The sequence below is a fragment of the Lagenorhynchus albirostris genome, chromosome 20 (assembly GCF_949774975.1).
Source record: "Lagenorhynchus albirostris chromosome 20, mLagAlb1.1, whole genome shotgun sequence".
NCBI lineage: Eukaryota > Metazoa > Chordata > Mammalia > Artiodactyla > Delphinidae > Lagenorhynchus > Lagenorhynchus albirostris.
Window position 1 is genome coordinate 17,374,170 of NC_083114.1, and position 26,790 is coordinate 17,400,959.

Below are 26,790 nucleotides of genomic sequence, written 5' to 3' on the forward strand. Positions count from 1 at the left end.
CTCTTCACTCCCGCTGCTCATGGCCAGGTGGCAGCTCAATTCTGTGCCCCAGTCTCCTTAGGGGCCCAGCCGAGGTGCTCACGCACCTGATCTCTGTATAGCTGGGGGCCCCAAGCGCGCGCGCGCGCGCGCGCGCGCGCGCGCGCGTGTGTGTGTGTGTGTGTGTGTGTAGTGGAAGGAGAGAATAGGCATCCAGAAATCAGTGCATCCTCTGAGGGGCGCGTGGAGGTCTGAGGAGGTAGCTCGGTGGTCCAGAGCCGGGGGCTCCGGGTGACCTCAGCCCAGCTTCGTCTGGCAGGCGGTGCGAGTAATACCGACTTTTCTACCCCCCCTTCTTGACTTCCTTCAGGAAAGGGGAAGTTGCCCGACTCTTGGGCATTGTTTTCATTGATTCAACTTGCTTCATCTTCCCAGGCAAGTGGGTTCTTTCCCAGCAATGTAAACACGACTCAAACGAAAGCAAAGCTCCGTAGCAGTTATTCTTAATATCTGAGGCTCTGCTCGTGGGCGCTTTTCTCTTGTAAGGGATCCAGAAGAGGAAGGCCTGAGCGGAGCTGGAGTGGGAGAGCGGGTGGGAACCCTCTCGCTCTTGAGTCATCTTTTGTCACCCCGACCCTCCTGCGCTCTGCAGGCCTAATTACCATAAAAAGGGGTCTCACGTGTGTCACGTGGCCAGTGCTGTCTGCAGTGGACCCGGGATAAGAGAGCTGAGAGGGCTCTGCTCTCAGCACCAGACTGCAGTCTCCCTCTTAGGATAGGAGAGACACAGGAGCAAGTTTCTCCTTCCTGCACACCGGTTTTCCTGGGAGAAACACCTGCCTCAAAACACAGGTGCTGGGCTTCCCTCGTGACGCAGTGGTTGAGAGTCCGCCTGCCAATGCAGGGGACACCGGTTCATGCCCCGGACCGGGAAGATCCCACATGCCGCGGAGCGGCTGGGCCCGTGAGCCATGGCCGCTGAGCCTGCGCGTCCGGGGCTTGTGCTCCGCAACGGGAGAGGCCACAACAGTGAGGGGCCCGCGTACGGCTAAAAGAAAAAAAAAAAAAAAAGCACAGGTGCCTTCATCTCATGCTCCGTAACCCAATGCCTGTTTTCTTAAAATAGAAAAAAAGTGTCAGAGCCAGGAAGCACCTGGGTCTAGGTCCTGGCCCTGCCGCTTGCTAGCTATGGGACTTTGGGCAAGCTACCTCGCCTTGCTGAGCCTCAGTTTCCCCACTCCCAGAATGAGAGTGATAATAGTATCCACCTCACAGGGTGATGATGCCGGTATAATGAGCTGCTGTGACCTAGAATACCCGGAGCGGGTTCTGACACACGCTTGGCTGGGGCCTGGTGGACGGTTAGGCAGCTAGAAGCAGGATAGTGTGGTCCCTGAGAGCCTGGGCTCCGGAGTTGGGCTGTCTGGGTTCAGGTCCTGGTTCTGCCAGTGCTGTGTGTGCGGAATCTTAGGCAAATCATTTAACCTCTCTCTGCCTCCGTTTCCTTGTCTGTGAAAAGAGAATGATGCTATCACCTCTCTCATAAGGTTGTTACGTGGATCAAATATGTAAAGGTATGAAAAGCACTTAAGAATGCTTGGCTTACAAGCGAGCTGTTATTTTTAGTTCCTTCAGGCTTCTGCTGGTTTGATTCTTGTGACTGATAACCTTAGCTCCTAACAGAAGTTCTTGCAGGGAAGATGTCAGCCCCAAAACAGGAAGGTGGCAGGGGAAAAACTCGGCTACCCGAGGACAGGAGGAGCAAGATTCCACTTCCTCAGCTTCTGTGCTTTTAAAGAAACCAACTTGGCCTTTGCAGATGCAGACTCGGGGGCTGGGTGAAGTGACTGGCGCCTGCCCGAGAGGCAGTCTGTGAATGAGATGCAAAGCACGTTCCCAGGTGACGGCCGTCTCCCCGGGGCTTGGTGGGGAACTGTGCCGGTTCCTTCCTCCCAGAGGCCGCCTGCTCTGCCGGCCGTGGCCCCTCTACCCAGGAGAGTGGGTCCGCACCTCTGCGCACTGCCCTTCGCCTCCAGCCGGGACCTGCCTCTCTGTCCACCTGTGCTCAGCTGGAAAAGCCAGCTTGGAGCAGGGCTGCCAGCACAGTCCCTGCCTTATTGAAGCACTGTGGGTCTGGCTGGCTGCAGGCCCCAGGAGATCTGGAGAGGGGCCAGGTAGGAAGGTGTGGGCTCTGCAGCCACCCGGCCACGTCGAGTGGCTGCCCTTGGTAGTTTTCCAAGGAGCAGACCTGCCTGTCTGTCTTGCTTGGCTGCTCAGAGGTCTGCAGCTCCACTGAGGCGAGGCTGGCCGGGCTGACTGGTCAGGTGGGTGGTGGTGAGGACAGCCTCTGGCTGACAGTGTTGAGTAACCTTGAATGGATGGCCTCCTGGCGAAATGAGCGTTCCTGTTGACAAGGCAGGTCTGGCCAGCACACTGTTGTGTGATTATCTGCAAGAGTTATTAGCAAAGAAGGAGCCCACAGCAGCAGGTGTGTGCGTGTGCGCGCGCGTGCGCGGACGTGCATGCACGGAGTTGTCATTACCCTTCGGCGTACGCACGCGCACACACACAAAGGAACTGGCTGAATCCCCGTTCCCCACCAATAGTCACACTGTATTTTATAGATTCTAAGACATAACTTTTTCCTCACATTTTAACATCTCAAGTTGCTATGTGTCATACATTTGCTGGTATGTTATACTTTAATTGACAGTGCCATTTCTTGGTACACTCGAGATAACAGTGCATCTTAAAATCAAAGACATCTTGGATTTGATGAAACACAGAAACTAGGTAACCACTAGATAATTTGCATAATTTGCCCAGTTTCTTTGAGGAAGGAAGTAGAGCCACCTTGTAGTGGTGGGAGGATTCATAAAGCAACACTCTGATGTGGTTCAAGGGAATGAGCTTGGATACTGGGCAGACCTGGGCTCAGTTTCCAGCTTTACAGCTCAGAAGCTGTGTCACCTTGGGAAAGTAGAGCAACCTCTCTGAGCCTTGGGTTGTTCCCCTACCAGATGCGGGTCATGGCTCCACAGTCATCAGGATTGTGTGCGAGGCACCTTTCCCTGTTTCTCTCTTGCTGGGTACTGTCTGAGGTCATACTGCTCCCTTCCACCTGGGTTGAAAGGGAAAATGAAGGCAGAGAGTGGGTCCTTGGCCTCCCCAAGGTAGCAGAGGGAAACTGGCCTTCATGTCTTGGCTTCCTGACTCAGTTGACAATCCTTAAACATCATCTTTTCCTTCCTTCCCTCCTCCTCCCACTTTGTCTGAGTTTTCATTTTCACATGTTTCCCTTTAGCAATTTTCTTTCAAATCTCTCTCCTCTCCCTTTCTGTAAAGTCTTCCCACATGTAGCCTCTTTGAAGCTCCCTGTGGTGGGAAAGGGGAGGGGGCTATGCCCTGTGGCCAGGGCGGCACAAGCCGCAGGAGCCTCAGCTGACAGTAGTCAGTGGTCTAGTGGGCTGTGGTCCCTGCAACCTTCAGCTCAAGTCCAAGTTCTGGTGCCACCAGCCCAGCTAATTCCTGTGCCCATGGCCTGCAGGGCTCAGCCTGAGAGGCTGCTCCAGTGCTGAGTGTTGGACCCTGCCATCTCCCAGTGTGTTTAGCATCCCTGCACCTTCCCTGCTGTACTGAAATCAGACCTTGTTCAAACCCTAGTCCAGCTAGCTCTGTGACCTTTTCCAATTGGTTAACCTCTCTGAGCCCCAGTTTTCGCATCTGAACGACGGCTGACGCACAGGAACACCCAGCACGTGCTAGGTGCCTAATAGATGCATTCTCTCCTGGTCTTCCTCACATGTTTAAGACCACCCTGTGTTTCTTTAGCTGGGTGCCGAGGGCTCAGGGAGTGCCGGCGGACAGTGTCGCTCCAAGCAAATGCCCTGAGACAGATGGAGGAGTTCAGGGCAGGGAATAGCGCGGGTGAAGGCATGGGGACCTGCCTGTGTAAGCGGGATGTGGTGGGTGGCCTGGCTGGGCTGCAGGGGGAGGGAATGGGGTGAGCAGTCAGTGCCTTGGCACCTGTGGGGGGTGAGATTCACAAGGGGGGCTGCACCCTAAGGGAGGAGCAGGGCTGGGGGAGCCGCAGGCTGAGGGCTCAGTGAGAGATGGTGGCTGGAGGGAGACCCTTCAGAGTGCGCAGTGGTCTTAAAGCTTATTTTTGTCAGAGGTCTCCTCTCTGCCTCTGAAGATGCTGATGAAAGCCAGTAGCCCTACTTCCTTAGTTTTGTGTATAGTGTCAGGGGTTGGCAGCCCAATTTTTTTTTTTTAATAAATTTATTTTATTTATTTATTTATTTATGGCTCCGTTGGGGCTTCGTTGCTGCGCGTGGGCTTTCTCTAGTTGTGTTGAGCGGGGGTTGCTCTTTGTTCTGGTGCGTGGGCTTCTCATTGCGGTGGCTTCTCTTGTTGCGGAGCACGGGCTCTAGGCGCGCAGGCTTCAGTAGTTGCGGTACGCGGGCTCAGTAGTTGTGGCGCGTGGGCTCTAGAGCACAGGCTCAGTAGTTGTGGCGCACGGGCTTAGTTGCTCGGCGGCATGTGGGATCTTCTGGATCAGGGCTCGAACCCGTGTCCCCTGCATTGGCAGGTGGATTCTTAACCACTGAGCCACCAGGGAAGCCCTCGCAGCCCCCCTTTGATGAGGTGGTGTTGGGTCTCTGGCATAAAGGTGGACCTCTGTCCTTTGGGTGTACCAAGGGGTATAATGAATTAAACCAGCCCTAAGAGAAACAGAGCTGCAGGTGGGGCAGAACTTTGCTTTCAAAGAGCCTATAATACCTGGTGCAGTGGCCCCTGTGGGACCCCCAGGAGGCAAGGCTACCACACAGCTCCTGGCTGGGGACAGGGGGAGCCAGTGGGTTAGCTGTGCCAAGGCTGGGATGGAAAAGCTTCCCCCTTCTCTCCTTAAAATGGTACATGAGGGGCGGGGGAGGTGAGGATGAGGACCCAGCCTGGCGTGTGCCTCCTTACCCGGCGCCCCAGGGAAAGTCACGGGCAGAGACAGGGCTCACCGGAGGGAGGGGGCCCAGAGATGGCTGGAGGGCTCTAGAAGCTCAGTTCTGGGCCTGGGGGTGAGGGGCATAGGTGGAGGGTGGGTGGAGGGCGTCGGCCTCCCAGATACAGTGACTTTCTAACTGGGGCTTGTTTAGGGACAGGCATGTGTGACTCAGGGTGGAATTGTGTTTCGCGCATAAGGGATATCACGTGCCAGGGCTTGGGGGCTGGGGGGTGAAGCCGGACAGGAGCTTGGGGTCGTGTCCTGAGGCCAAGACTACCGCGGGGCCTGTGTGTGCTGCCTGCGGAGTCAGGACCTGCTTCCGTGGCCAGTAGGGAGCCCACAGGCTCTTTGAGGGGGTCTTGAGGGACTTCAGTACTCTAGGACTCCCTGGGGGCCTCCCGCCTCTGAGCCCCAAGCTATGGCTGCTGGTGGGACCTAGTGCTCTCCCCGTCCCCACTGCGGGGGGCGCCTGGGAAGGGACCTGAGCCCTGGCCAGCTGTGCGCTGGTGGCCCCAGTGCAGGGCTGCACCCCTGGAACCGGCAGCTTGGATAGCTGGACCTGGCAAAGGCTGCAGGACAAAAAGGGACACCTGGACTGAGCCTGCCGGGAGCATTGCCGGGGACTCTGGGCTGATGGAAGGTGCCGGAAGGTTATAAAAGCAGAGAGCCTGGCAGGGGGGCTCTGTGGGGCGTGGAGGAGGAGAGTCGCCACCGTGTCATTGGCCTGCCTGATCCCGCCCTGTCCACTCCAGGAGGACGGGTCAGAAGGAGCCTTGGCCGTCAGCTCTGGGTAAACCCTGGCACCTGCTTGGCCTTTCAAGGCCCGAGGCTTCCTGTGGCAGAGGGGGGCTGGGCTGGGCACCCAGCCTAGCTCTGGACTGTCAGCTCGGCCCAGGTGTGCCCCCTGGAAGGTTATATCACATCGTTTGAGGGTGCCCTGCTGAAGGAGTGCGGCTGGGCCCACCTGTTGGGCTCTCGGGGGCAGAGGACTGGCCCCTGATATCCCTTCCCCAGCCTTCACTTTAAACTCCTCTTATCAGGATGGTAACACAGGGAGCCCCCAAGACAAGCCCCACAGACTCTTGGCTGTGTGAGTAATCAAGCCCTCACTTCAGACGGCCACATCTTTCAAAGCTATAATTTGTAGCCCAAAATAGTTGCCTGTTCAGAGAGCCAGGAGAGCCCTTGATGGGGCCCCCTTTCAATGTGCGGCCTGTGGATTCGCTTTTGACGTTTGAGTTGCTCTCCACCTGGCCCGTGGTTTCCTCAGGAAGAGCCGTAGATATGATGGCTGGTGGGAACTGGGGCTTCCCGGAGGGTACTCGGGGAATCCTTTTTGAGAATTTAGAGGCGGCAATGGAAGTTAAATCACAGACAGCATCACTTCAGGGCAGAGTGGATTAAATTCTCTGGACACAGGGTCCTCATCTGTAGGGAGGAGACAGTATTTACTTGCAGGATTTTGGGGGGAGGAAAACGAGACCCTCCCCAGTGAAGCACGGAGCAGACGCTGGCCGCGTGGTCAGCGCTCCCGTGTGTTGCCTTCCTTTCCTGGCTTCCTCTCAGGTGCGGCTCCACCTGGCCTCTTGCAGACAGATCTTGCGTGTGGATTCGGGGAGGTGGCCGGGGGTACTCGGCCAACAGGAAACACCTCCCCTGACCTGCAGCCTCTCTGGGCTGACGTGCCTGGAATTCCCGGGGCTGGCCGCTGGGTTTGGTTTCCAGATGTGGAAGCAGTTGAAGTTCTGTTTTCATAATCCCCAACAGTTTGCCTCCATGTTCTCTTTTGAAAATCAAGACCTTTGGCTCTACTTCAGGGGCAGTGGGGGAGACTAGCTGGCCTGTTGGAATCCTTCGTGTTCGGGGGTAGCTTCACCAGGGCACTCAGATCTGGGGCCCTGGGCTTTGTGGGGACGGTTAGACCCCATCAAGGGCTTGATGCCCGTGGGAGCAAAAGTGGACCCTGGGACCACCTCCCCCGTGGCTTTTCCTTGGAGGTGGGTCACTTAGCCAAATTCAGCTGCAGTATGTGCCTGGCCTCTTGGTCACCATCACTGACCCTAGACAGCCAGCCTTGGGGCGGGGGAGGGGACTCTGGTTCTGGCTGGCATCACAGCCGAGGAGGGTGCCCACGTGTCCCAGGAGTGGTAGATCGCCCTCCTTCCTAAACTGACCACAACAGAGGGAAGAAGTCTGCCCTAGATTTCAAGTAGCCAGAAATACTGCCTGGCATGGAGAAACTGGTACTATCTTGCCAAATTACTAGGCACTGCTGGCCACAGAGGTGGCCTGGCCCAGGGTTAGAGGCTCTGTGGTTCCGGGGCTAACTGCTGATCTCTTGTCAACCAGCCACTATTTAGGCAAAATAACTTTTATATTTGTACTATGACTACACTGTGTACAGCTCTGGGCAAACAAAAATTGGCTTTGCAGTTTTAAGTGCCCGTGATTGAACTGCACACACGCATCTCTACAACGAAGCTATAATACCTATGCTATTGAGAGAACACAAGAAGTGGAAATAATTTACTTAGATCCGTGTATAAAGTGCTTATGAAACATTGTCCTGAAAATCGTAGATCCACCAGGCTTCAGTGTCAGCAGATACAGTCTCTCTAGAAGCAGCGGTATCTCAAAATGATCATGGAAGGGAAGCCAACAATTCCTTTGACCAAAAAAAAAAAAAAATCCCAAGTTTCTTGACAAGGTTCTGGAGATTCAATAGTTAGTTCTCTATGGAGGTTGAATTGAATTGACCTTGAAGGAATTTGCTCTTATTATCCGGGTGGGAAGGTGGGTGGAAAACACAGACCTAGCTGAGGGGTCTCCACACAGCCTTCCTAGAGAAGGAGGAAAGAGTATTAGTTTGCTAGGGCTACCCTAACAGTACTCCCTGGTCGTGTGTGTGTGTCTGTGTGTGTCTGTGTGTGTCTGTGTGTGTCTGTGTGTGTCTGTGTGTCTGTGTGTGCGTGCCTGTGTCTGTCCACGTCCTAATTTCCCAATAAGGACGCTGGTCACACTGGATTAGGGCCACCCTTATAACCTCATTTTAATTTAATTACCTCTTTGAAGACCCTGTCTCCAAACACAGTTACATTCTAAGAGACTGCTGGTTGGGGGGCGAGGGGGACACAATTCTGCCCATAACAGAAAGGTTCTCTGGAATCATCCTCTGAGGGGGGAGGGGGAGGGGGAGCGGAGCCTGGCACCCAGGGAGAGCCCAAGAGGGGAGGTAGCTCTGCCTTCAGGCAAAGGCCCGCCACTGATGAGGGGCCCTTCACATTCTTACAGCTTGACCGCCCCTGCCTCTTGATCTAGTCCTTTGTAACCTAGACTGCTCACCCTTCAGCTCTTATCCTCAAGCGCTGGTTTTACCCAAGGATGTTGTGCTGGTCCTCTGAGCTCCCTCTTTCCGCTGACTCTACCTTTAGGATAGCATTTTTTATTTTATTTTATTTTTTTTGCGGTACGCGGGCCTCTCACTGTTGTGGCCTCTCCCGTTGCGGAGCACAGGCTCCGGACGCGCAGGCTCAGCGGCCATGGCTCACGGGCCCAGCCGCTCCGCGGCACGTGGGATCCTCCCGGACCGGGGCACGAACCCGTGTCCCCTGCATCGGCAGGCGGACTCTCAGCCACTGCGCCACCAGGGAAGCCCTAGGATAGCATTTTTAAAGGGTGGCTGCCCCTTTTCATAGTTCTTTTATTTTTAAAAACTTTTTAAAAGTCTATTCAGATCCTTCATGCATTTTATTTATTTTATTTTATTAATTGATTAATTAATTTGGCTGCGCCACACAGCATGCAGGATCCTAGTTCCCTGACTAGGGATCGAACCCGCACCGCCCTCCCCACCCCACCCCCGCCAGTGGAAGCGCGGAGTCTTAACCGCTGGACCACCAGGGATGTCCCCCCATATTCCTTTTAAATGGAGCTAAGTTTATGAGAGATTTTACACTTTTCCTTAACCAGTTCAGCAAGTTTGGGGCAACTGTCTTTCGCGCTCTACGTATGTAAGGTTTACTTCTGACGTGCTGGAAACAATGAGACCTGTAAGAACTGATTATGGGAGGCCACTGCGGGTGGGATTGGCCGCCATTCTCGGCCACCAACCTGCATGACTCCCGTAGGTTTTGCCGTAAGCAGTGCCCTGCCGTGGCTCACAGCACCTGCTCCCCAGCCCTCGTGGCTCCAGAGCCCACCGTGCAGCCCCTGCAATAGCCGTGCCTCCATCACCACACAAGGGAGCCCCACAGTGTTTCACGGGGAGCCCAGATCAGCCCCTGCAACCAGGACAGACCATCAGGGAGCTGGTCGTGGAGGAAGACTGCACCGCTAAGGATTCTCATGCCCGGGTGCTCCCCGGTGCTGCTGCCATATTTGCTTTATGTCTGTGTGGGAGATTGTTTTCTGAGCCGTTTGAAATAAAATTCGGCAAGATGTTATCAAAACTAAGGGCATTTCTCCTTCATAACTAGATAGGGTTAACACACCTAGCAAACTCGAGCATCCTTCCCTGATATCACCCAGTATCTACTGCATATTCCAGCTTCCCTGCTTGTCCCCAGAAGATCTTTCACAGCTGGGTGGTGGTTTGCTCGCTCGCTTGCTTGCTTGAACCAGGATCTAATCAAAGATAACGTTCGGTTTTTATATCTCTTGGGTAATTGAAAACAGCAGTTCTCCCAGTGTGGCCCTGGGACCAGTAGCATCAGCATAACCTGACAACTTGTTAGAAATGCACTTAAAAAAAAAAACAAACCTATTTCAACCTATTGAAATGCACATTTTCAGACATCACCCCAAACCTACTAAATCAGAAACTGATTCAGTCTGAGTTTTAACAATCCACCGCACTCTCCAAATGACTCTGAAGTTTGAGAACCAACCACTCGTCTAGAAGAATCCCCCTCCCTTTTCTTTCTTTTTTTTTTAACATCTTTATTGGAGTATAATTGCTTTACAATGGTGTGTTAGTTTCTGCTTTATAACAAAGTGAATCAGTTATACATATACATATGTCCCCATATCTCTTGCGTCTCCCACCCTCCCTATCCCACCCCTCTAGGTGGTCACAAAGCCCTGAGCTGATCTCCCTGTGCTATGCGGCTGCTTCCCACTAGCATCTATTTTACATTTGGTAGTGTATATATGTCCATGCCACTCTCTCACTTCGTCCCAGCTTACCCTTCCCCTCCCCATGTCCTCAAGGCCATTCTCTACATCTGTGTCTTTATTCCTGTCCTGCCCCTAGGTTCTTCATGACGTTTTTTTTTTTGGATTCCATATACATGTGTTAGCATACAGTATTTGTTTTTCTCTTTCTGACTTCACTCTGTACAACAAACTCTAGGTCCATCCACCTCACTACAACTAACTCAATTTCGTTTCTTTTTATGGCTGAGTAATATTCCATTGTATATATGTGCCACATCTTTATCCATTCATCTGTTGATGGACACTTAGGTTGCTTCCATGTCCTGGCTATTGTAAATAGAGCTGCAGTGAACATTGTGGTACATGACTCCTTTTGAATTATGGTTTTCTCAGGGTATATGCCCAGTAGTGGGATTGCTGGGTCGTATGGTAGTTCTATTTTGAGTTTTTTAAGGAACCTCCATACTGTTCTCCATAGTGGCTGTATCAATTTACATTCCCACCAACAGTGCAAGAGGGTTCCCTTTTCTCCAGCATTTATTGTTTCTAGATTTTTTGATGATGGCCATTCTGACCGGTGTGAGATGATATCTCATTGTAGTTTTGATTTGCATTTCTCTAATAGTTAATGATGTTGAACATTCTTCCATGTGTTTGTTGGCAATCTGTGTATCTTCTTTGGAGAGATGTCTGTTTAGGTCTTCTGCCCATTTTTGGATTGGGTTGTTTGTTTTTTTCATATTGAGCTGCATGAGCTGCTTGTAAATTTTGGAGATTAATCCTTTGTTAGTTGCTTCATTTGCAAATATTTTCTCCCATTCTGAGGGTTGTCTTTTCATCTTGTTTGTGGTTTCCTTTGCTGTGCAAAAGCTTTTAAGTTTCATTAGGTCCCATTTGTTTATTCTTGTTTTTATTTCCATTTCTCTAGGAGCTGGGTCAAAAAGGATCTTGCTGTGATTTATGTCATGGAGTGTTCTGCCCATGTTTTTCTCTAAGAGGTTGATAGTGCCTGGCCTTACATTTAGGTCTTTAATCCATTTTGAGTTTATTTTTGTGTATGGTGTTAGGGAGTGTTCTAATTTCATTCTTTTCATATAGCTGTCCAGTTTTCCCAGCACCACTTATTGAAGAGGCTGTCTTTTCTCCACTGTATATTCTTGCCTCCTTTATCAAAGATAAGGTGACCATATGTGTGTGGGTTTATCTCTGGGCTTTCTATCCTGTTTCATTGATCTATATTTCTGTTTTTGTGCCAGCACCATACTGTCTTGATTACTGTAGCTTTGTAGTATAGTCTGAAGTCAGGGACCCTCCCTCTTCTTTATGACTTTCTCTTCTGGAAAAGACCGGGCCGGTTGTCTTAGAAGGTGCTACCTTCTTTCTGTCCGATTGTTTCCCCGTGGTGATGTGTAACTTGTTCCTCTGTCCCCTGCTTTCCCATTTAGTAGAGGTTAGGTTTTAAGGCTTGATTAGAATTAAATGTTTTGTAAAGACTATATGATAGGTGATGCTGTGTCCTTCATAATGGAACACATCAGGAGACCAGTGTGTGATTGATCCTAATTAGCGGTGCCAGGTTTGATCACTGCACTAAAATGACAGTAGCCTGTTTATTCCATGGGAGTGGTACTGGGGGTGGGGTCAGGGGGTTGCAGTAATCTGTAGGGTGATTCTTTGGTATTGTGCAAGTATCCAAATGCTCATCAACCTTTGATCTGATGGTTTTATTCTACAGCTGTTGGGTGTAATGTTATATTTGTGTCCTGTCAAGCTTGTGTTCACATCTTCTGTCTCCCTTCTCATTATCTTGTTTGTGTGCTTTATCATTTACTGAGAGAGATGAGTTAAGTTTTGCTCTGTATATTTTGAAACCACGTTATTAGATGCATAAATGCTTAGGAGTGTTACATCTTGTTAAATTGATTTTTATCGTTTTTTTAATGTCTCTCTATCTCTTGTCTGATATTAATATAGCCCCTCCAACCTTTAGTTGGTGTTTGCGTGGTGTATCTTTTTTTATTTCCCACCTACATGTGTCCTTATGCTTAAATTGTGTCTCTTGTAAATGGCATGTAGTTTTTGGGTTTTTGCGGTATGCGGGCCTCTCACTGTCGTGGCCTCTCCCGTTGCGGAGCACAGGCTCCAGACGCGCAGGCTCAGCGGCCATGGCTCACGGGCCCAGCCGCTCCGCGGCATGTGGGATCTTCCCGGACCGGGGCACGAACCCGTGTCCCCTGCATCGGCAGGCGGACTCTCAACCACTGCGCCACCAGGGAAGCCCGGCGTGTTTTTTTTTAATCTAGTCTGACAATATTTCTCTTTTAATAGGATGGTTTATTCATTTTCATTTAATGAATTACTGATATGGTTGAGCTCTTTATTATGTGTCTTTTTGTTTGTTCCACTCTGATCTTTGATTCTCTTTTCCTCCCTTTTCCTGAATCCTTTTGGATGACTTAAGTATTCTCCTCTTCCATTTTCTTCTCCATTAGATTTTTAGCAACACATTTTTATTTTTTAACTGATACCTTTTGACGTGCTCAAATGTGTTGTTGGAACAGAAGTGGGGACAGAGGGCTCAGAGTGTCTCCTGGGTGGGGCTATGGCCCTGGTGTGAGCGGCATTGCCAGTGGGGTCCAGGGTCTGACCCGTTGCCTAATGGGCTTGGAAAGCAGATCTTGTTGGCCCTTCCTACACCCCTGGGACTCGAGTGCCACTTATGCCCGCAGATTGTCCCTCCTTGAACTCACAGAGCCAAAACTCCAGCTGATGAATCAGTGAACATTGCACTCCGGCAGCAAGCTCGGGCAGCCCTCCTCTCATTGTCACCAGGCTCATCGGAAGCTCGTCCTGATCCGAAGGGTGGTGGGTGAACTTGGACCCCGGGGAGCTGGTTAGAAGGTCTGAATGGGCATGGAGTGGTCTCCAGCTCTGGTGCCAGTTCAGCGAGACCCCACAGCCTTTAGGGCAGACTGGACATTCAGGTCAGCCGGACAAAAGACCCCTGGCCAGTGCCTGGGTGGTTGCTGCCAGGATCTGCCTCAGAATCTCGCCCCAACCCTTAAGACTTCCAGCCCCTCTGTTCTGCTGCCCCGCAGGGGATTCGCCCACCTCTGGCCTTAGTTTGGCTGCCAGGAGGCCAATCCAGCATCCCTCATTTCTACAGTTTTTCTGGGAGCTACGTCATGCCCTCCTTTCCCTTGCACTCCTGGGGCACTACCTTAGCAGCAGCGTGTGTGCTGCGGGGAGGGTGTGGAGATCAGGCAGAGAGACAGTTGAGGAGTTGCAGTTAAAACACTGAAGAAAGGCAGTGCAGGCTTCCACACCCCTTCCGCGGTGGTGGTGGTGGTGGTGGTGGTGGTGGTGGTGGTGGTGGTGGTGGTGGTGGTGGTGCAACAGCAGACTGACTCACTGACCACCTTGGCTGTATGTAAATGGGGTTCTTGAGAAACACGAGCGTGACTTTCTCTTCTGTTCATTACCAGCTTGAGGCGCCACAGCTGGTGGAGGCCAGATCCTGGACTGAACCAAGTCTGCCCAAGAGCCTCAGTCCCCCCATCTGCAAAACAGGCTGGTTTAGTGCCTCCCTCCAGGGGGTGATGGGAGAATCAGACCCTCTTGGTATTGCCCACTTGAGGCTAATAGTGAGCTCCTGAGGAGCTCCTGTTGTCACCATCGTCCCCCGCCCGGGGCCTGCGGGTCTGCTTTATGATGAAAGTAGTGTAGCCGCTAGGGCGTCTACACTGAGATCCACTCCCGGGTGGGAACCCGGTCAAGGGTGGTCTTCAGCTGCCAGTGGTGCCCTCCCTGAAGTGAGGGTTCGGGAGGTGGATCCTGGAGCCCCTGGCCGGGAGGAGACAGCCTGAAAGCTGCTCTGGGCGCCCCACCCCTGGGAGGGAGCTTCACTAGAGGGGATTCTGCTCTAGCCTAGGGGGTGGCAGTCTGTCTGTTTGCCTGACCTTGGCCTCCCCATCAGAGTGGGCAGCTTGGGCTACAGAGCTTTGACCTCACAGTGTGAGGTCAGTCCCCAGGGCTGGCTGAGACGGGTGATAACCTCTAATAGTTTGGGGACCTGGTGCCCCCAGGTTTGCCCTTGGCCCTGTGGTGGGCAAGCTGAGGCCTCGTATCTGAGTCAAGGTTGCTTTTGTTCCGAAGGCAAGTCTGAGGCACCAGCCCCTCTGTGTGGACCCCGAAATCCCTCTTATTCCCACCCTCACCCCTTGACTGGCACCCGGGCGACCCTCTGCTGAAAAGTCTCCTATGAGCCATTGATGAGCGCCAGCCGCCTGCAGAGCGAGGCCTGGCTTCAGGACGGGCGTTGGGGACAGCCTGCATGGCTACTAATCTCTACTGCCACCGTCTTTGCTTGATGGGAGCTGCTGAGCCACAGTGGTGTGTAGTGCATCCTGGCCCAGGTAACCCCATCCCCTCCCTGCGCACCTGGGGCGTTGGCACCAACAAGTTAGCTCCTTCACTTGAATCGTCTGCTACCTGGGGAAGGACGCAGCGAGACCCTGACCGGGCCTGTCACTGTTCCTGGGCTGTTGGCTGGCTGGGAGGGTGGATGAGGGCTTTGACTCCCCACACCCCCAGGGCCCTCAAGCCTGCTCAGCCTCGCCAGGTGGCAGGCTGGCCTCTCCCCGGCCCTGGGCTTAGTTTGTGTCCATCCCTCCCCCCATACCTTCCCTGCAGGGGGTTCCACGTGTGCCCACTGGTGCCTGGCAGCACGGGAAGCTGGGATGTGCCCGCCCGAGCTATTTTTACCCAGCCCTGTCCCCATGGAGCTGTTCTTTGGCTCCACATTACTGCCTGGGGAGCAGAGCCATTGCCAGGGCTGGGGGTAGATAGCCAGAGCCTGGGAGCCTCGCAGACTCCCTCGCCCAGGCAGCATCTCATCCTAACACTTAATAAAGGCTATAATTAATGCTCAGAGAGACCTTCCAAGACAGTGGGCAGAAGACAGCCCTGGTGGGGAGAAAAGAGGCACCTGGCCTGTTTGGAGGGCCGGCTTTGCACCATGGGGCGTCTGGCTTCCAGAAGCTGTACCCAGCCTACCTTCACACCGTGTGCCACCGGGGTCGGAGGGATAGGATCCCGGGGGCTGGAGAGGGACCACGAGGCCAGCATGCACCCCTGGCTGTCTTTTCTCAATACAACGAAGATAATAATAGCTCAGGTTTGAGCACTTTCTGCTTAGAATACGTACCAACTCGTTTAATGCTAATAGTTAACCCCATTCCCTAGATGGGGAAACTGAGGCACTGAAGTTCGGTAAACCTAAGCGCGCAGAGCTGGTAGCGCAGCGCAGGTGGACTGACCAGGATTTGAGCCGGTCAGTCCGCCTGCAGAGCCTTTGCTTCTAACGCCCCCCCCCCCCGCCCCCGCCATTTGCCGTGTTTCCAGGCATCCGTGAGGTGTGAGGCATTATTATTCTCCAGGGCAGTCTTGCCAGGTAGGTATCGCCATCCCTGTTTTTAGATGAGGCTCAAATCCAACAGCTGGGGCACAGCCAGCCAGCGACCAAGCGGGGACCCGCGCCCAGGCCTCAGGCTTCCCGCGCTGGGCTCTCGCCAGCTAACCATCAGCGGTGCAGTTCGGGCCCCGTTGCTGATCACCGGCCCTGTGCTCCCTGTGATGCTGACCGTGGGGTTCAGATGTGGACGTCCTCATGTTTACCCCTTTAGGGGCTTCCCTCTCCCCGGGAATGTGGAAATGGGGTCACCTGGAGTCAGCTGCCAGGAAAATGGGCCAGGTGGGGTAGGGGGAGGACCAAAGGAGGCGGTCGAGTCTGGGCCGTGCCGCACCCCCTCGGAGGGTGTGGCCAGTGGGGCGTTGTTGGCCCCTCCGAGGCCTGGAAGGGCCCCAGGGGTACTGATGCTTGGCCTTCACACCAGCCATTGAATTCAGCTCGTGCCGACTTGCTACAGAGGAAGATGTGACTTTGGGGCCTGCTGGCGGGTGAGGGCTGCTCCTGAGACAGGAGAAGGAGGCCCCACGGGCAGGCTTGTGCCTCCAGGCTCCCACTTCCAGCCCCGGCCGGCGGCATCCAGCCCCAGCCAGAGACGGGGGTGGGGGGCTGGAGAACCTGCCCTGCCGGAGCGGCTGGCTAGGGCATGTTTGCCCAGCCTTGGGCCTCAGAACTCTCCAGAAACCCTCTTGAGGATGACCTGCCTCCTGGCCTCCTGTCTGTCCAGGATCTCACCGGTTGACTAGCCAGGGACCCATGGGCTGCAGGGGCAGCTCAGCTTCTGCAACACGCAGCCCCTAAGGAGGCCGGATCAGGATTTAATGCTTCCACAGCTGCCAGCTCTTTGGTGCCTGTGCAAATTGTCACGTGTGGTCCTTAGAGTAGCCTCTGAGGTAGGGGTGACTGTCCCCATTCTGTAGGTAAGGAGTCAGGAGCTCAGAGGTCACGTGCCCAAGGTCACGCTGCTTGTGAGTGGCCGGGCCAGTCTGCCAGGCCGCAGAGCAGCACCGCCACCCAGCCCCACTCACAGGGGTGTCCTGGGGCCCCTCCAGGTGACCTGGAGTGCGCTGGACGTATGCCAGCCACGCCCACGTGGCCCTGGCGGCACAGGGAGCTCCATGTGCAGGACTGGCTCTGGGTCCTGAGGAACAGAGCCCTGGGGACATGGGTCACCCACAGATGTTGCCTGGAGCTACCTGCTGAGGACACTGTCCCTTCCCTAAAGGCCCCCCAAAAAACCAGGCACCCCCTTTTCTGTGAAATCCCATTACCCACTCCCCTGATCCTGCCACCCCTCCGGAGCAGGCCTAGGATCCGGGACCACCAGGCGTCCTGGTGGTCCGAGGCGTCCTGACGCCCGAGGAGCTCGCTGCTGCGGAGGGAGGTCTGGATGTGGACCAGGTGGCCTGGGGCGGGCTGGCAGCTCTCGGGGTTCTCGGCCTAGAAGTGCCCACGAGCAGGAGGTGCCCCGTGGAGCCATGTCCTCCTTCTCCCCCCACCTTCCCCCAGCTCCATCCCGGGCTGCCACAGCCGTTTCCTGCTGTCGGGATGGGGGGGGGGGGAATCGGCCTGGGGTTTGTCTGCGAACTCTGGAATCCTGGAGCAACAGGAGAATCTGCCTCACCACGCCCAGGCGAGGCAGATTACTCTTTAGCTCTTGCACATTCCCCAGAGTTCTTCCTCTCTACAGCAGCACATGTGACACGGGGGCTCCCTGGGGGCCCCGACTAGCCCAGGGCCCTGACTGGAGGGTAACTGGGCCTCAGGAAGCCCCTGCTGTCAGGTGCAGCATCTTCCCAGGCCTTCTGGAAACCCCGTGAGGACGGTACTTTTATTATGGATGAGTTCTTCCTCTTCCTCTGTAACTTCATCTAAAAAATATAAAAGAAACTGGCTCAGAAGGGTTTCTGTTGTGACTTCGGTTCTCCCAGCCAGGGATTGATGGCTCCAGGTGGGGTGAGAGGTTGCCTTCCAGCACCTTCCAGCAGCCATCCCTGCTTGCCTCCCTTCCTGAGCTGTCTGGGATCAGCGCGGGCTGTCCCCCAACCTCAGCAGCGCTGCCTCCCCACCCGACCCCGTGCTACACTCAGCCCTTCCCTGGCGGGCCAGGGAGAGTGGAAGCTGGGCTGGGCCCCAGGCCCCCAGGAAGGAGCACGGGTGACAGGGCCACTTTTGTCCAGGAGAAAAGCCAAACGGGTACCATCCCAGACTAACCAAGGTGTACGGTTAGTTACTTTTCTTATAGCTGTCTTTATATTATTTAAACTGGGGTGGGGGGGAACTACAGATCTTAGTGGGATGTAACCCCGTTGTATCGATAAGTGGAAAATGCATTTAATACACCTAACCTACCAAACCTCATAACTTCGCCTAGAATACCTTAAACAGAATTACCCAGCACAAAGCCTATTTTTAAATTAAGTGTTGAACAGCTCACGTAATTGATTGAACGCTGCACCAAAAGTGAAAAACAATGGTTGTAAGCACATCAGTGGTTCACCCTCGTGATCGGGTGACGACGGGGAGCTGCGGCCGCCCAGCATCAGGAGAGCGTCAGACCACACATCGCTAGCCCGGGAAAAGAGCAAAATTCCAACTTTGAAGTACAGTTTCTACTGAATGCCTATCACTTTCACGCCATTGTAAAGTCAAAAAATCGTAGGTTGAGGGCTTCCGTGGTGGCGCAGTGGCTGAGAGTTTGCCTGCCGATGCAGGGGACGCGGGTTCGTGCCCCGGACCGGGAGGATCCCACATGCCACGGAGCGGCTGGGCCCGTGAGCCATGGCCGCTGAGCCTGCGCGTCCGGAGCCTGTGCTCTGCGGCGGGAGAGGCCACAGCAGTGAGAGGCCCGCGTACTGCAAAAAAATAAAAATAAAAAATCGTAGGTCGAGCCATTGTAAGTTGGAGGACCGTCTGCACTAGAAATGGTTTTGAAGTTGTAGTTAAAATTTCCACTTGCCTTGGGCAACCAGTTGTGGCTCGAATGAAGAGATGAGGACGTAGGCAGAGCAGACGTTTTTTAAGAGAAAAGGCTGGCGTGTCGAGAGCGTGTGTGCATACGTGTGTAGCAGAGGGGGGGTGTCGGGGTGGGTGAGGGGCTGGGACTTGGCGCGTCAGGAGCCTGGCTCCAGGTCTCAGGTCCCTCTGTAGCCGGGAAGTTCCAGGCAGTCCCCTCCCTCTCTGAGTCTTATCTTCCCTGAGTGTCAGATGGAGAAGATGAATCCTTCATCCTGCCCTGTACACTCCCCGGAGCTCTCCCAGGGCTGCTTTGAGAGCTGAACGGTGTGTGTGGGAGACAGACAGGATGCTTTGTCAAGTGTGAAGGGCCGGGCAGGTGTGGACTCTGCTTAGTCAGAGGGTAAAAATATGCCCAGGAGGTGTTGGTCTAGTTGGGAGGGAGGGACCTCTGTGGGGTGTCTGACCCCTCCTGCTGCCCCTGCTGTGGCTGAGACAGGCCACTCGAGACCACTCTTTCCACCCGGGGCAGGGCCTTGGGCCAGGTGTCAGGAGTTATGGGTATGTCGCTGTGGGACCTCAGGTGAGGGGGTTGGTCCCCACCTGTGTACCATGGGTTGGGTGTTGGGACGGAGTGCCTGGCAGAAACGTGGCCTCTGTATCTCAGTGTCCAGTGAGGCAGATGTGAGTTGGCCAGAAGCCAAGCCAGATGCCTAATCACAGGTGCTGGGCTCCACTTGGCCCCCTGCCTGCCTTCTGGGGGCAGGGTGGGCGGCAGCCTCTTGCGGACCCCTGCTGACGCGGTTCCAGGGGGAAAGCATGGGCGTTGGTGACTCACAGGCCAGTCCCAGCCCTGCCACTGACTCCCACGTGGCCCCAAGCAAGTCACTTCACCTCCCTACACAGAGGGGGAAGGAGACCCACCTCTCAGGGCTGTGAAGAGGAGAAGAAACACCCACTTGCAAAGTGACCAAGCCCTCTTGTGAGCCACAGAGCAGGGACTCCCAGCCAGTGCTGCCTTTGCCCTGCCGTGTGTCTGGGAGGGGGAAAAGCTGCAGGTGGAGGAACAGAACACGCACCTTGCTTCTCCACGAGCCCCAGCTCTCCGTGGAGACCACCCACGAGCCCGGACATTCCCTGCTGGGGGCAGGAAGGGGGCGGCATGTGGAAGTCGCAGCATTAGGCGGAGTGCCTGGGCTTCATAATTAGTATTGTGTTCCTGTGATGTGTCTCTCCTCATGGTCACCATGGGGTTTGAAAATCCGTGAAGCGTGGGTTGCGTCAGTGATAAATGGAACCAAGCCAGCGGTGGCCAGAGGCAGGTGGGACCCTCTGCCTACCGGCCAGTGGACTTCTGGCAGGTAACTCTCTGCGCCTTGACTTCCTCATTAGTAAAATAGGGATGGGAATCCCTGTCCTGAAGGGTCATGAAGCCCAAATGGGGTAATATATTAACTCTTAGCTCGGTCTCCAGAACTCGGCGGTGGTTCTGTAAATGTTGGTTTCCCTTTCTTTTCTACTGGGACAGCTCCGGGCTTGCAGACAAGAGCTCGCTTAGGACACAAGATTTGATAAGGTTGGGGGCTGTGCGGGATTGATTAGTGCCATGTAGGTGCAGAGGGCCGCGTGAACACTAGGGGGGAGTTTAATTACACAGCCCCTCGGCCTCCACAGTCAGAGGCTCCTGGCTGCCTGCTGCTGGCTTTATTGGTCCATCTGGTGCTCAGCCCGAGTCGTGGCACAGGCAGGAGCCAAGCTCATTAATCGCCGTCTGTTCTTAGCGCCGGCGTGTGTCTTGGTGGGGACAGACCCCCTGGACAGCTGCACACGTCTGGGCGGACACAGCCAAGCCGTTCGCTGACCACCTTCCTTGGATGTCCCTGATCCTGTTCTTGTCTGAGATGCCCCGAGGCTTTTCACAGCCCTTCTTACTGTCACTCTTCTTGTGGTCCCGGGGCTGGAGGACGCACCTTTAATGGGGACCCTGCCAGCCCTAGCTAAGGAGCACGCTGAAGAACCTGGGGAAGAGTTGACATCTCCGGTGGGAGCAGGTGGAGGCTGTCACCTCCAAGGTTCCCAGCTCCTCAGGGGCAAAGCAGCCCCGAGAAATGGTGTGTAGAGATATGCCTCTCTCGGACTAGGTAAACTGAATAAAGCCAGAGCTCTTCTCCTGTAAGATGGTTTTAGCAAAAGGTTTGGGCAAATCTTTATGGTGCGCTGACATTGCCGGGCAGGGTGCTGGGCACCGAGGACCAGTCCAAAGCTCAGACTTGAAAGACCTAGAATTCTTGCTCCCCAGCTTGGCTGTGACAGGGCCGGGGCAGATCTGTGGCCTAGACTTATCCACTGAGGTCCTGCTGTGACACAGCGATCCCTCTGTAAGATTCCATCGCCATTCTCAACTTACAGAGGCCAGAACTGAGGTTCAGAGATGCTATTTGACATGCCCAGAACCGTGGGGGGCAGACCCCATGCTGGGCAGTCCCCTATCATGCCGCATCAAGCTCTGCTAGGCCAGAGTCATTGTCTTTGGGGCTGTGCCTTTCTAATCACCAAGAAGCTTTCTCGGGGTCACTTGGCTTCTTGTGCAGACTTTGTGTTGGGGACCCTGCCAAGCAGCCCAGCTGGCCTGGCTGTGGCCCTTCTCCATGGAAGGCTGTCCCGGAGCTTCCCACCCCTCACTGGCCTTGCACGAGGGGTCCCCGAGGTTAATCATCTGCCAGGGTCTCACACCCGAGGTTTCAGTGTCTGGGCTTCCCGGCACCGCAGTCCCCGCCGTCCCCGCCGTCCCCGCCGTCCCCGGCCCTGCTGGCGTCCTTGCGGCCTGCGCCTCGGGGAGCCAGGCTCACTCGCGCTGCCCCCCTCTGTCTTCCCCAGGGCAGCGAGGTGCCAGACCCCACCTTTGCTGATGGCGAGCTCCTCCCCAGGGAGTCCGGCTTCTTTCCTGTGGATGAGGACGAGGCCATGACGCTGGCCCCGCCCGAGGGCCCCCAGGAGTCGGACATGGACGGCCCCGCGGAGGGCAGCCGGAGCCTGGAGGGGCCGGTCGGGATTCCTGCCGAGGAGAAGGAGGCAGGGCTCGGGGGCCTGTTCCTTCCAGAGGACAAGTGAGTTAAAACTGCCTGGAGCTCCACTTGTCGGGAGAAGGTGATGGTCACGGCCGGAGATTTGGAGAGGGAGGAGAGGGCTTCCGGTGTCAATCTTACCATACGAAATTGTCGATTTTTAATCATGTTCGACCTTCAAGAAAAAGGCAAGTTCATATGTTTCAGCCTAGTACATTTCCTCAGTGCAGGGGTTCGCAAACCCAAGGGTCTCTGGGAATCCCACTGTCGAGGAGGGGCCCTTTGGAGCTGTTCATCCGTGTTGCTTCCCGGGGGCGGTCCCTCCGCTGCACTGGCGGCCAGCCAGGCAAGGACAGCTGGTCATAGGGCTGATCACCTGCCACCTGATGGTTGCCGTTGTTGTCCGGGGCCAGTCACCAGGAGGCCGCCAGCGGCGGTGCCGAGAGGTTTAGTGAAATTTACAGGAGAAAGCAGCGAGGAATGTGACTAATTCAACCCGAGTTGCTCAGGAGCCCAAGGACAGATAAATAAGTGAATAAATAAAATAAGGTGGAGATGCCCAGAGCCTTGATCTTCAGCCCCTGTCGTTAAGGCTGTGATTCTTAGATGGAAACCAGGGTTCCTCAGGGGCACAGTTTGAAAATCACTGTTTCCCATTCTTTGAGTGCACAGGCTTATCAGCAGGTTGGAGAGCTCCCAGTTTACGAGTAAGGATACACAGAAGCTGCTGCACAGCGACTCGAGGGAGGATATGTTTTGGCAGGTGATGAGTTAGTTGTACTTCTTTGTTCTTAGGTTTTAGACAGGGTTCAGCCAGCCACTGACTCTGTCCCAGGCCACACTGGGTCACCCGTGAGAGGCCTGGGGTCTCTGACCTGTGTTCTGTGGCCTTAGGCTTCTTTGGACTAGAAATCCGCTCTGTGGAGTAGGAGAAGCATCCTGCCTACTGGCTCATTGTTGTTTTTTGTTTTCATTATCGTTTTGTTTTTTTTTTTTTTTTTGCGGTACGCGGGCCTCTCACCGCTGCGGCCTCTCCCGTTGCGGAGCACAGGCTCCAGACGCGCAGGCTCAGCGGCCATGGCTCACAGGCCCAGCCGCTCCGCGGCATGTGGGATCTTCCCGGACCGGGGCACGAACCCGCGTCCCCTGCATCGGCAGGCGGACTCTCAACCACTGCGCCACCAGGGAAGCATTTAAATATTTTTATTTCCTGCTTTACCTTCTTCTGTGTAGACCCTTTACATGCTTAGACTTGTTATGTCTAAAATTTTATATCTAACTTCTAGTTTAATTTTTAAAACTTCAAAATAATTTTTTTAAGTTTAGTTTTAATTTTTAGAACGTTTTTCAATCAAAAAAACTTTCGCTTTTAATTTTTCCACATTACTGCCAGTATTTTTTACAAACCTATCCACAGCGATTTGAGAGTCCATAATTTATGTGACCATTTCATTTACTGACATATAGTATAATTTAACAGCTAGTTCAGTGTAGCTGTCCATACACCATTAAGTTGTAAGCAATGTTTGGCTGCTCTAGGGCAGCGTCGGTTTGAACATCTCTCGTGCAGAAACCTTTTCTGTGGTGAGGTGTTTCCCTTAGGATAAGGTCCCTGGAGTGTGCTTACCAGGCCAAGAAGTACAGGCTTCATCAGGCTCCTGGTATCTGGGCGCCCATGGACCTCCTGGAAGGTGTGGCCAGTTTGGGCCCCGCAGGCTCTGGTGGCGCCTCGTTCACAGCCGACCCTTGTCTTACACTCAGGTCCCTGGGCCACACTCCGTCCGTGACCACGTCGGACCTCTCCACACACTCCACCACCTCACTCATCAGCAACGAGGAGCAGTTCGAAGATTACGGGGAGGCGGATGACGTGGACTGTGCCCCCAGCAGCCCCTGCCCTGACGACGAGACCAGGACCAACGTCTACTCGGACCTGGGCTCGTCGGTGTCCTCCAGGTGGCGCCTTGGTCTGGAGTGGCATTCGGGGTCCAGGAAAAGTGGCAGAACCAGTCCAGCCTCATCCTAGCGGGGGTTCAGCTGGCGGAGTCCTGAGCTAACTGGGCTCTGCTCCTGTACCGGGGTGGGGGGGGGAGGCGTGGGGGGTTCTGCCTTTGCACGCTGATTGGGGATCTGGAATTCCTCCTTCCTTCTGTCTTGGGGAAGAAACACAGCCAAACCTGGAAGGCCGAAGCCTCCAAGTGGCATATTGATACCTTTCCACGCAGCTGAGTCATTACTCTGACCTTAGCTCTCAGTTGCCTTCTCTGTGAAATGGGTATAAGTCATTGGCTTCCTCTCTGAGAGCGCTGGAGGAGGGAGATCTATTGCTGTACTTCACTCCCCACCCCCCGACCCCCAAACACACACACACAAGGCTCACAGGTCTTGGAGAATCTAGTAATAAGCTCAGCAGGACAGGGCAGGGCACCAGCCTGGACAGCAGTTCAGAAGGTGATTTCTTTCCCTCTCATGACCCAGCGCGGGGCAGACGCCTAGGAAGATGCGGCACGCGTACAACAGCGAATTGCTGGATGTTTACTGCTCTCAGTGCTGCAAGAAAATCAACCTGCTAAATGATTTGGAAGCCCGACTGAAAAACCTGAAGGCCAACAGGTGAGGCCCCGGGGCCCAGCATAGGGGCGGGTAGGGTGGGGACCAGAGGGAGAAGCAGTGGGGAAGGTGGCCCCGCTCTGTCCTGACAGGTGATCGGGGGCTGCTTCTCAGGGCCAAGCTGATTAGTGAGGGCAGGAAGAAGCCTCGCCCACACTTTGATCTCTTGCAGCCGGGGCAGAGGAAGGAGTGGGCTAAAGGTCTCTCTGTTCAACCATCCTTTCCTCTCTCTCCCCCTCTCTCCCCCCACCCCACTCTCTGTCTCTAGCCCCAACCGGAAGATCTCTAGCACAGCCTTTGGACGGTAAGGCCTCCCTCAGGGTAGTGCGGGTTGAACGCTGGCCCCTTTCGCTGTACTCCTGCTGACAGGGTGGCCGACTCCGTGCCAACGGCCCAGACCCAGCCAGTGCCCTGCATGCGTCTGCACGTGCAGAGGGGGATGAGGCGTCCCAGGCGGTGCAGGCAGAGGAAGCTCCACTTGCGAGAAAGCGGGCCCGGCCTCCTTGCCTACCCCGTCCCTCGTCCCTTCTGCCCCTTCTGGCAGCGGGCGGCCTCTCCAAGCCCTCCATTGCCCCCGCCTCAGGCAGGCACACCGGGGGTGCCCTGAGAGACACAGCTGCCCTCACGGCTGCCGGTGCCTTTCCCTGGGCTCCGGAGCAGGCAGCTCTACCAGCAGAGGCCCTGGGCTTCCCGCTGGCAGGGATGGGGCGTGAGTGTCCCCACTGGAGCTGGTCCCTCTGCCCCAGGTTAAATCCTGCACAGCTGACCTCTTGGGCCTGCCAGGGTCCTGCGCCCGCTCTCCTGCAGACTCACCCCAGTTCCGCACCCGGGGCTCTGGGAGCTGCCAGCAAGTGTCCAGGAGCTGGGGTGGGACAGTCTCTGGGCTGAGACCCTGGCTGCTGGCTGGGAGGGGAAGCGGCTGGGTTCTGCCTCGGGCAAGAGTTACCTGGACAGCACTGCTCGTTTCCAGTCCCAGCCACCGACCGACCCACCGTCCCACCGTCCTGCAAAGCCTGGGTGGGTCTCCCTCCCCCTGCCCACCACCTGGGTCCCCAGAGATGTAGCGGGAGCTGGCTGGATGGTCTCAGGCGGCCCAGGCCCTCTGCCGGGGCTGTGGTACCAGGCTGCCTGCACGGGGCGGTTTTCCAGGTGGAAGGGGCCGGGGTGGGGGGCTCCTGCACCAGCTCTGGTCTGCGGCAGCTGCTGGCTGGAACACTGGTGTGCACAGCGTACTGATGCAGCACGAAAGGGCTCTGATGGACCGGCCGTGTCTGCTGGGGCTCAGGAGCCCCGTCTGCCGTCCTCAGAGCACAATGATCTCTTGAGTTCAGAGGTCAGGCCGCTCTGCTCCCCTGACTGGGTGAGGGCACCCTCCCTGGGGTCCCGGGTGCTCCCCCAGCCCATAGCCTGAGTCTGCAGCCAGACGTGCCTCCCCCGCCCGTGTGCAGGCAGCTCATGCACAGCAGCAACTTCAGCAGCAGCAATGGCAGCACCGAGGACCTGTTCCGGGACAGCATCGACTCCTGTGATAACGACATCACTGAGAAGGTGGGCCTGGGCGGGCGGGGGACGTGACGTGGGCCCCCGGGGGTGGGGGGAGGGGCTCCTGGCGGCCGCCTGGGGACTTGGGAGACCCTGTCCCTGCCCAGGAGTCGGGGATAGGTGGCCCCGATCACATGGGCACATCCATGCCCGGCCCCACCCAGCACGACTCTTCACTCACAGTCATGCGGGACTCCTAGCCGTCAGTCCCACTAAGTTCTCAGTCCTGTGGACTTAGAGGTTTCCTCCACCCCACCCCTGCCCTGCTACGGTAGGTGAGTTTTCTGGAAAAGAAGGTGACAGAGCTGGAGAATGACAGCCTGAGCAACGGGGACCTGAAGAGCAAGCTGAAGCAGGAGAACACACAGCTGGTGCACAGGTGAGGCCTGGCCTTGGCTGGGACGTGGGCGCAGAGGGTGGGCCGTGTGCTGAGCCCCCGGGAGAAGCTGGGCGGAGTGAGGTGGGGGGGCGGCAACCTGCAGGTCCCTCTAGCTCTGAGGGTCTGTGATACGTCAGCCCCTGGCTGTGGGCCCTGCCCACACTGGGTGCCCAGGAGGACAGGTCTTTGGGGACAGGGAGACAGGCAGAGCTTGACCTCGGCCCCCCAGGTCTGCAGCCCCAGCTCGGGTGAAAGGGAAGAATTGGGATCCATTTCCTGTCTCTCTCTGTCCCACAACGATGAGAGCCTGACCTCCCTTCTGAGGGACAAGCTCTGCAGAGGGAGAGGCTGGTGCAAGTTGGGGGTTCACACCTGCCACCGGTGGGGAAAGGGTCCAGGCATTGCTGCGCTCTCCGCCCAACAGAGGCCCACTGAACGTGACTCAGTGCGGTGGTGCATGTATGGTGTAGTCCTCACAGGATGGCATAAACTTGGTAAACTGATCTCCGTCCAGGGTCTGGTCCTCAACCTCGTAGGGCCCAAAGATGAGTCCTCTTGTACAGCCCAGAAGTTCAGCTCCATGGAGGGGCTGTTGCCAGTGAAAGGTGCCCCACACTGATACACCAGTAGTGGGTTA

At 55.4% G+C, this 26,790-nt stretch overlaps 1 protein-coding gene across 3 annotated transcripts in view; it reads left to right on the forward strand.

The window, feature by feature from the left end:
• The window catches only part of RAB11FIP4 (RAB11 family interacting protein 4), a 113,795-nt gene that overhangs the window by 79,315 nt on the left and 7,690 nt on the right, over window positions 1-26,790 (forward strand). For 2 of the 3 annotated variants that reach the window (XM_060134455.1, XM_060134456.1), the window contains 6 exons: window positions 21,435-21,664; window positions 23,384-23,578; window positions 24,101-24,235; window positions 24,501-24,536; window positions 25,681-25,780; window positions 26,050-26,153. In XM_060134455.1, the coding sequence (XP_059990438.1) occupies window positions 21,435-21,664; window positions 23,384-23,578; window positions 24,101-24,235; window positions 24,501-24,536; window positions 25,681-25,780; window positions 26,050-26,153 (800 nt within the window). The remainder of the gene's footprint in view (window positions 1-21,434; window positions 21,665-23,383; window positions 23,579-24,100; window positions 24,236-24,500; window positions 24,537-25,680; window positions 25,781-26,049; window positions 26,154-26,790) is intronic. The other variant, XM_060134457.1, reaches the window with a different exon arrangement.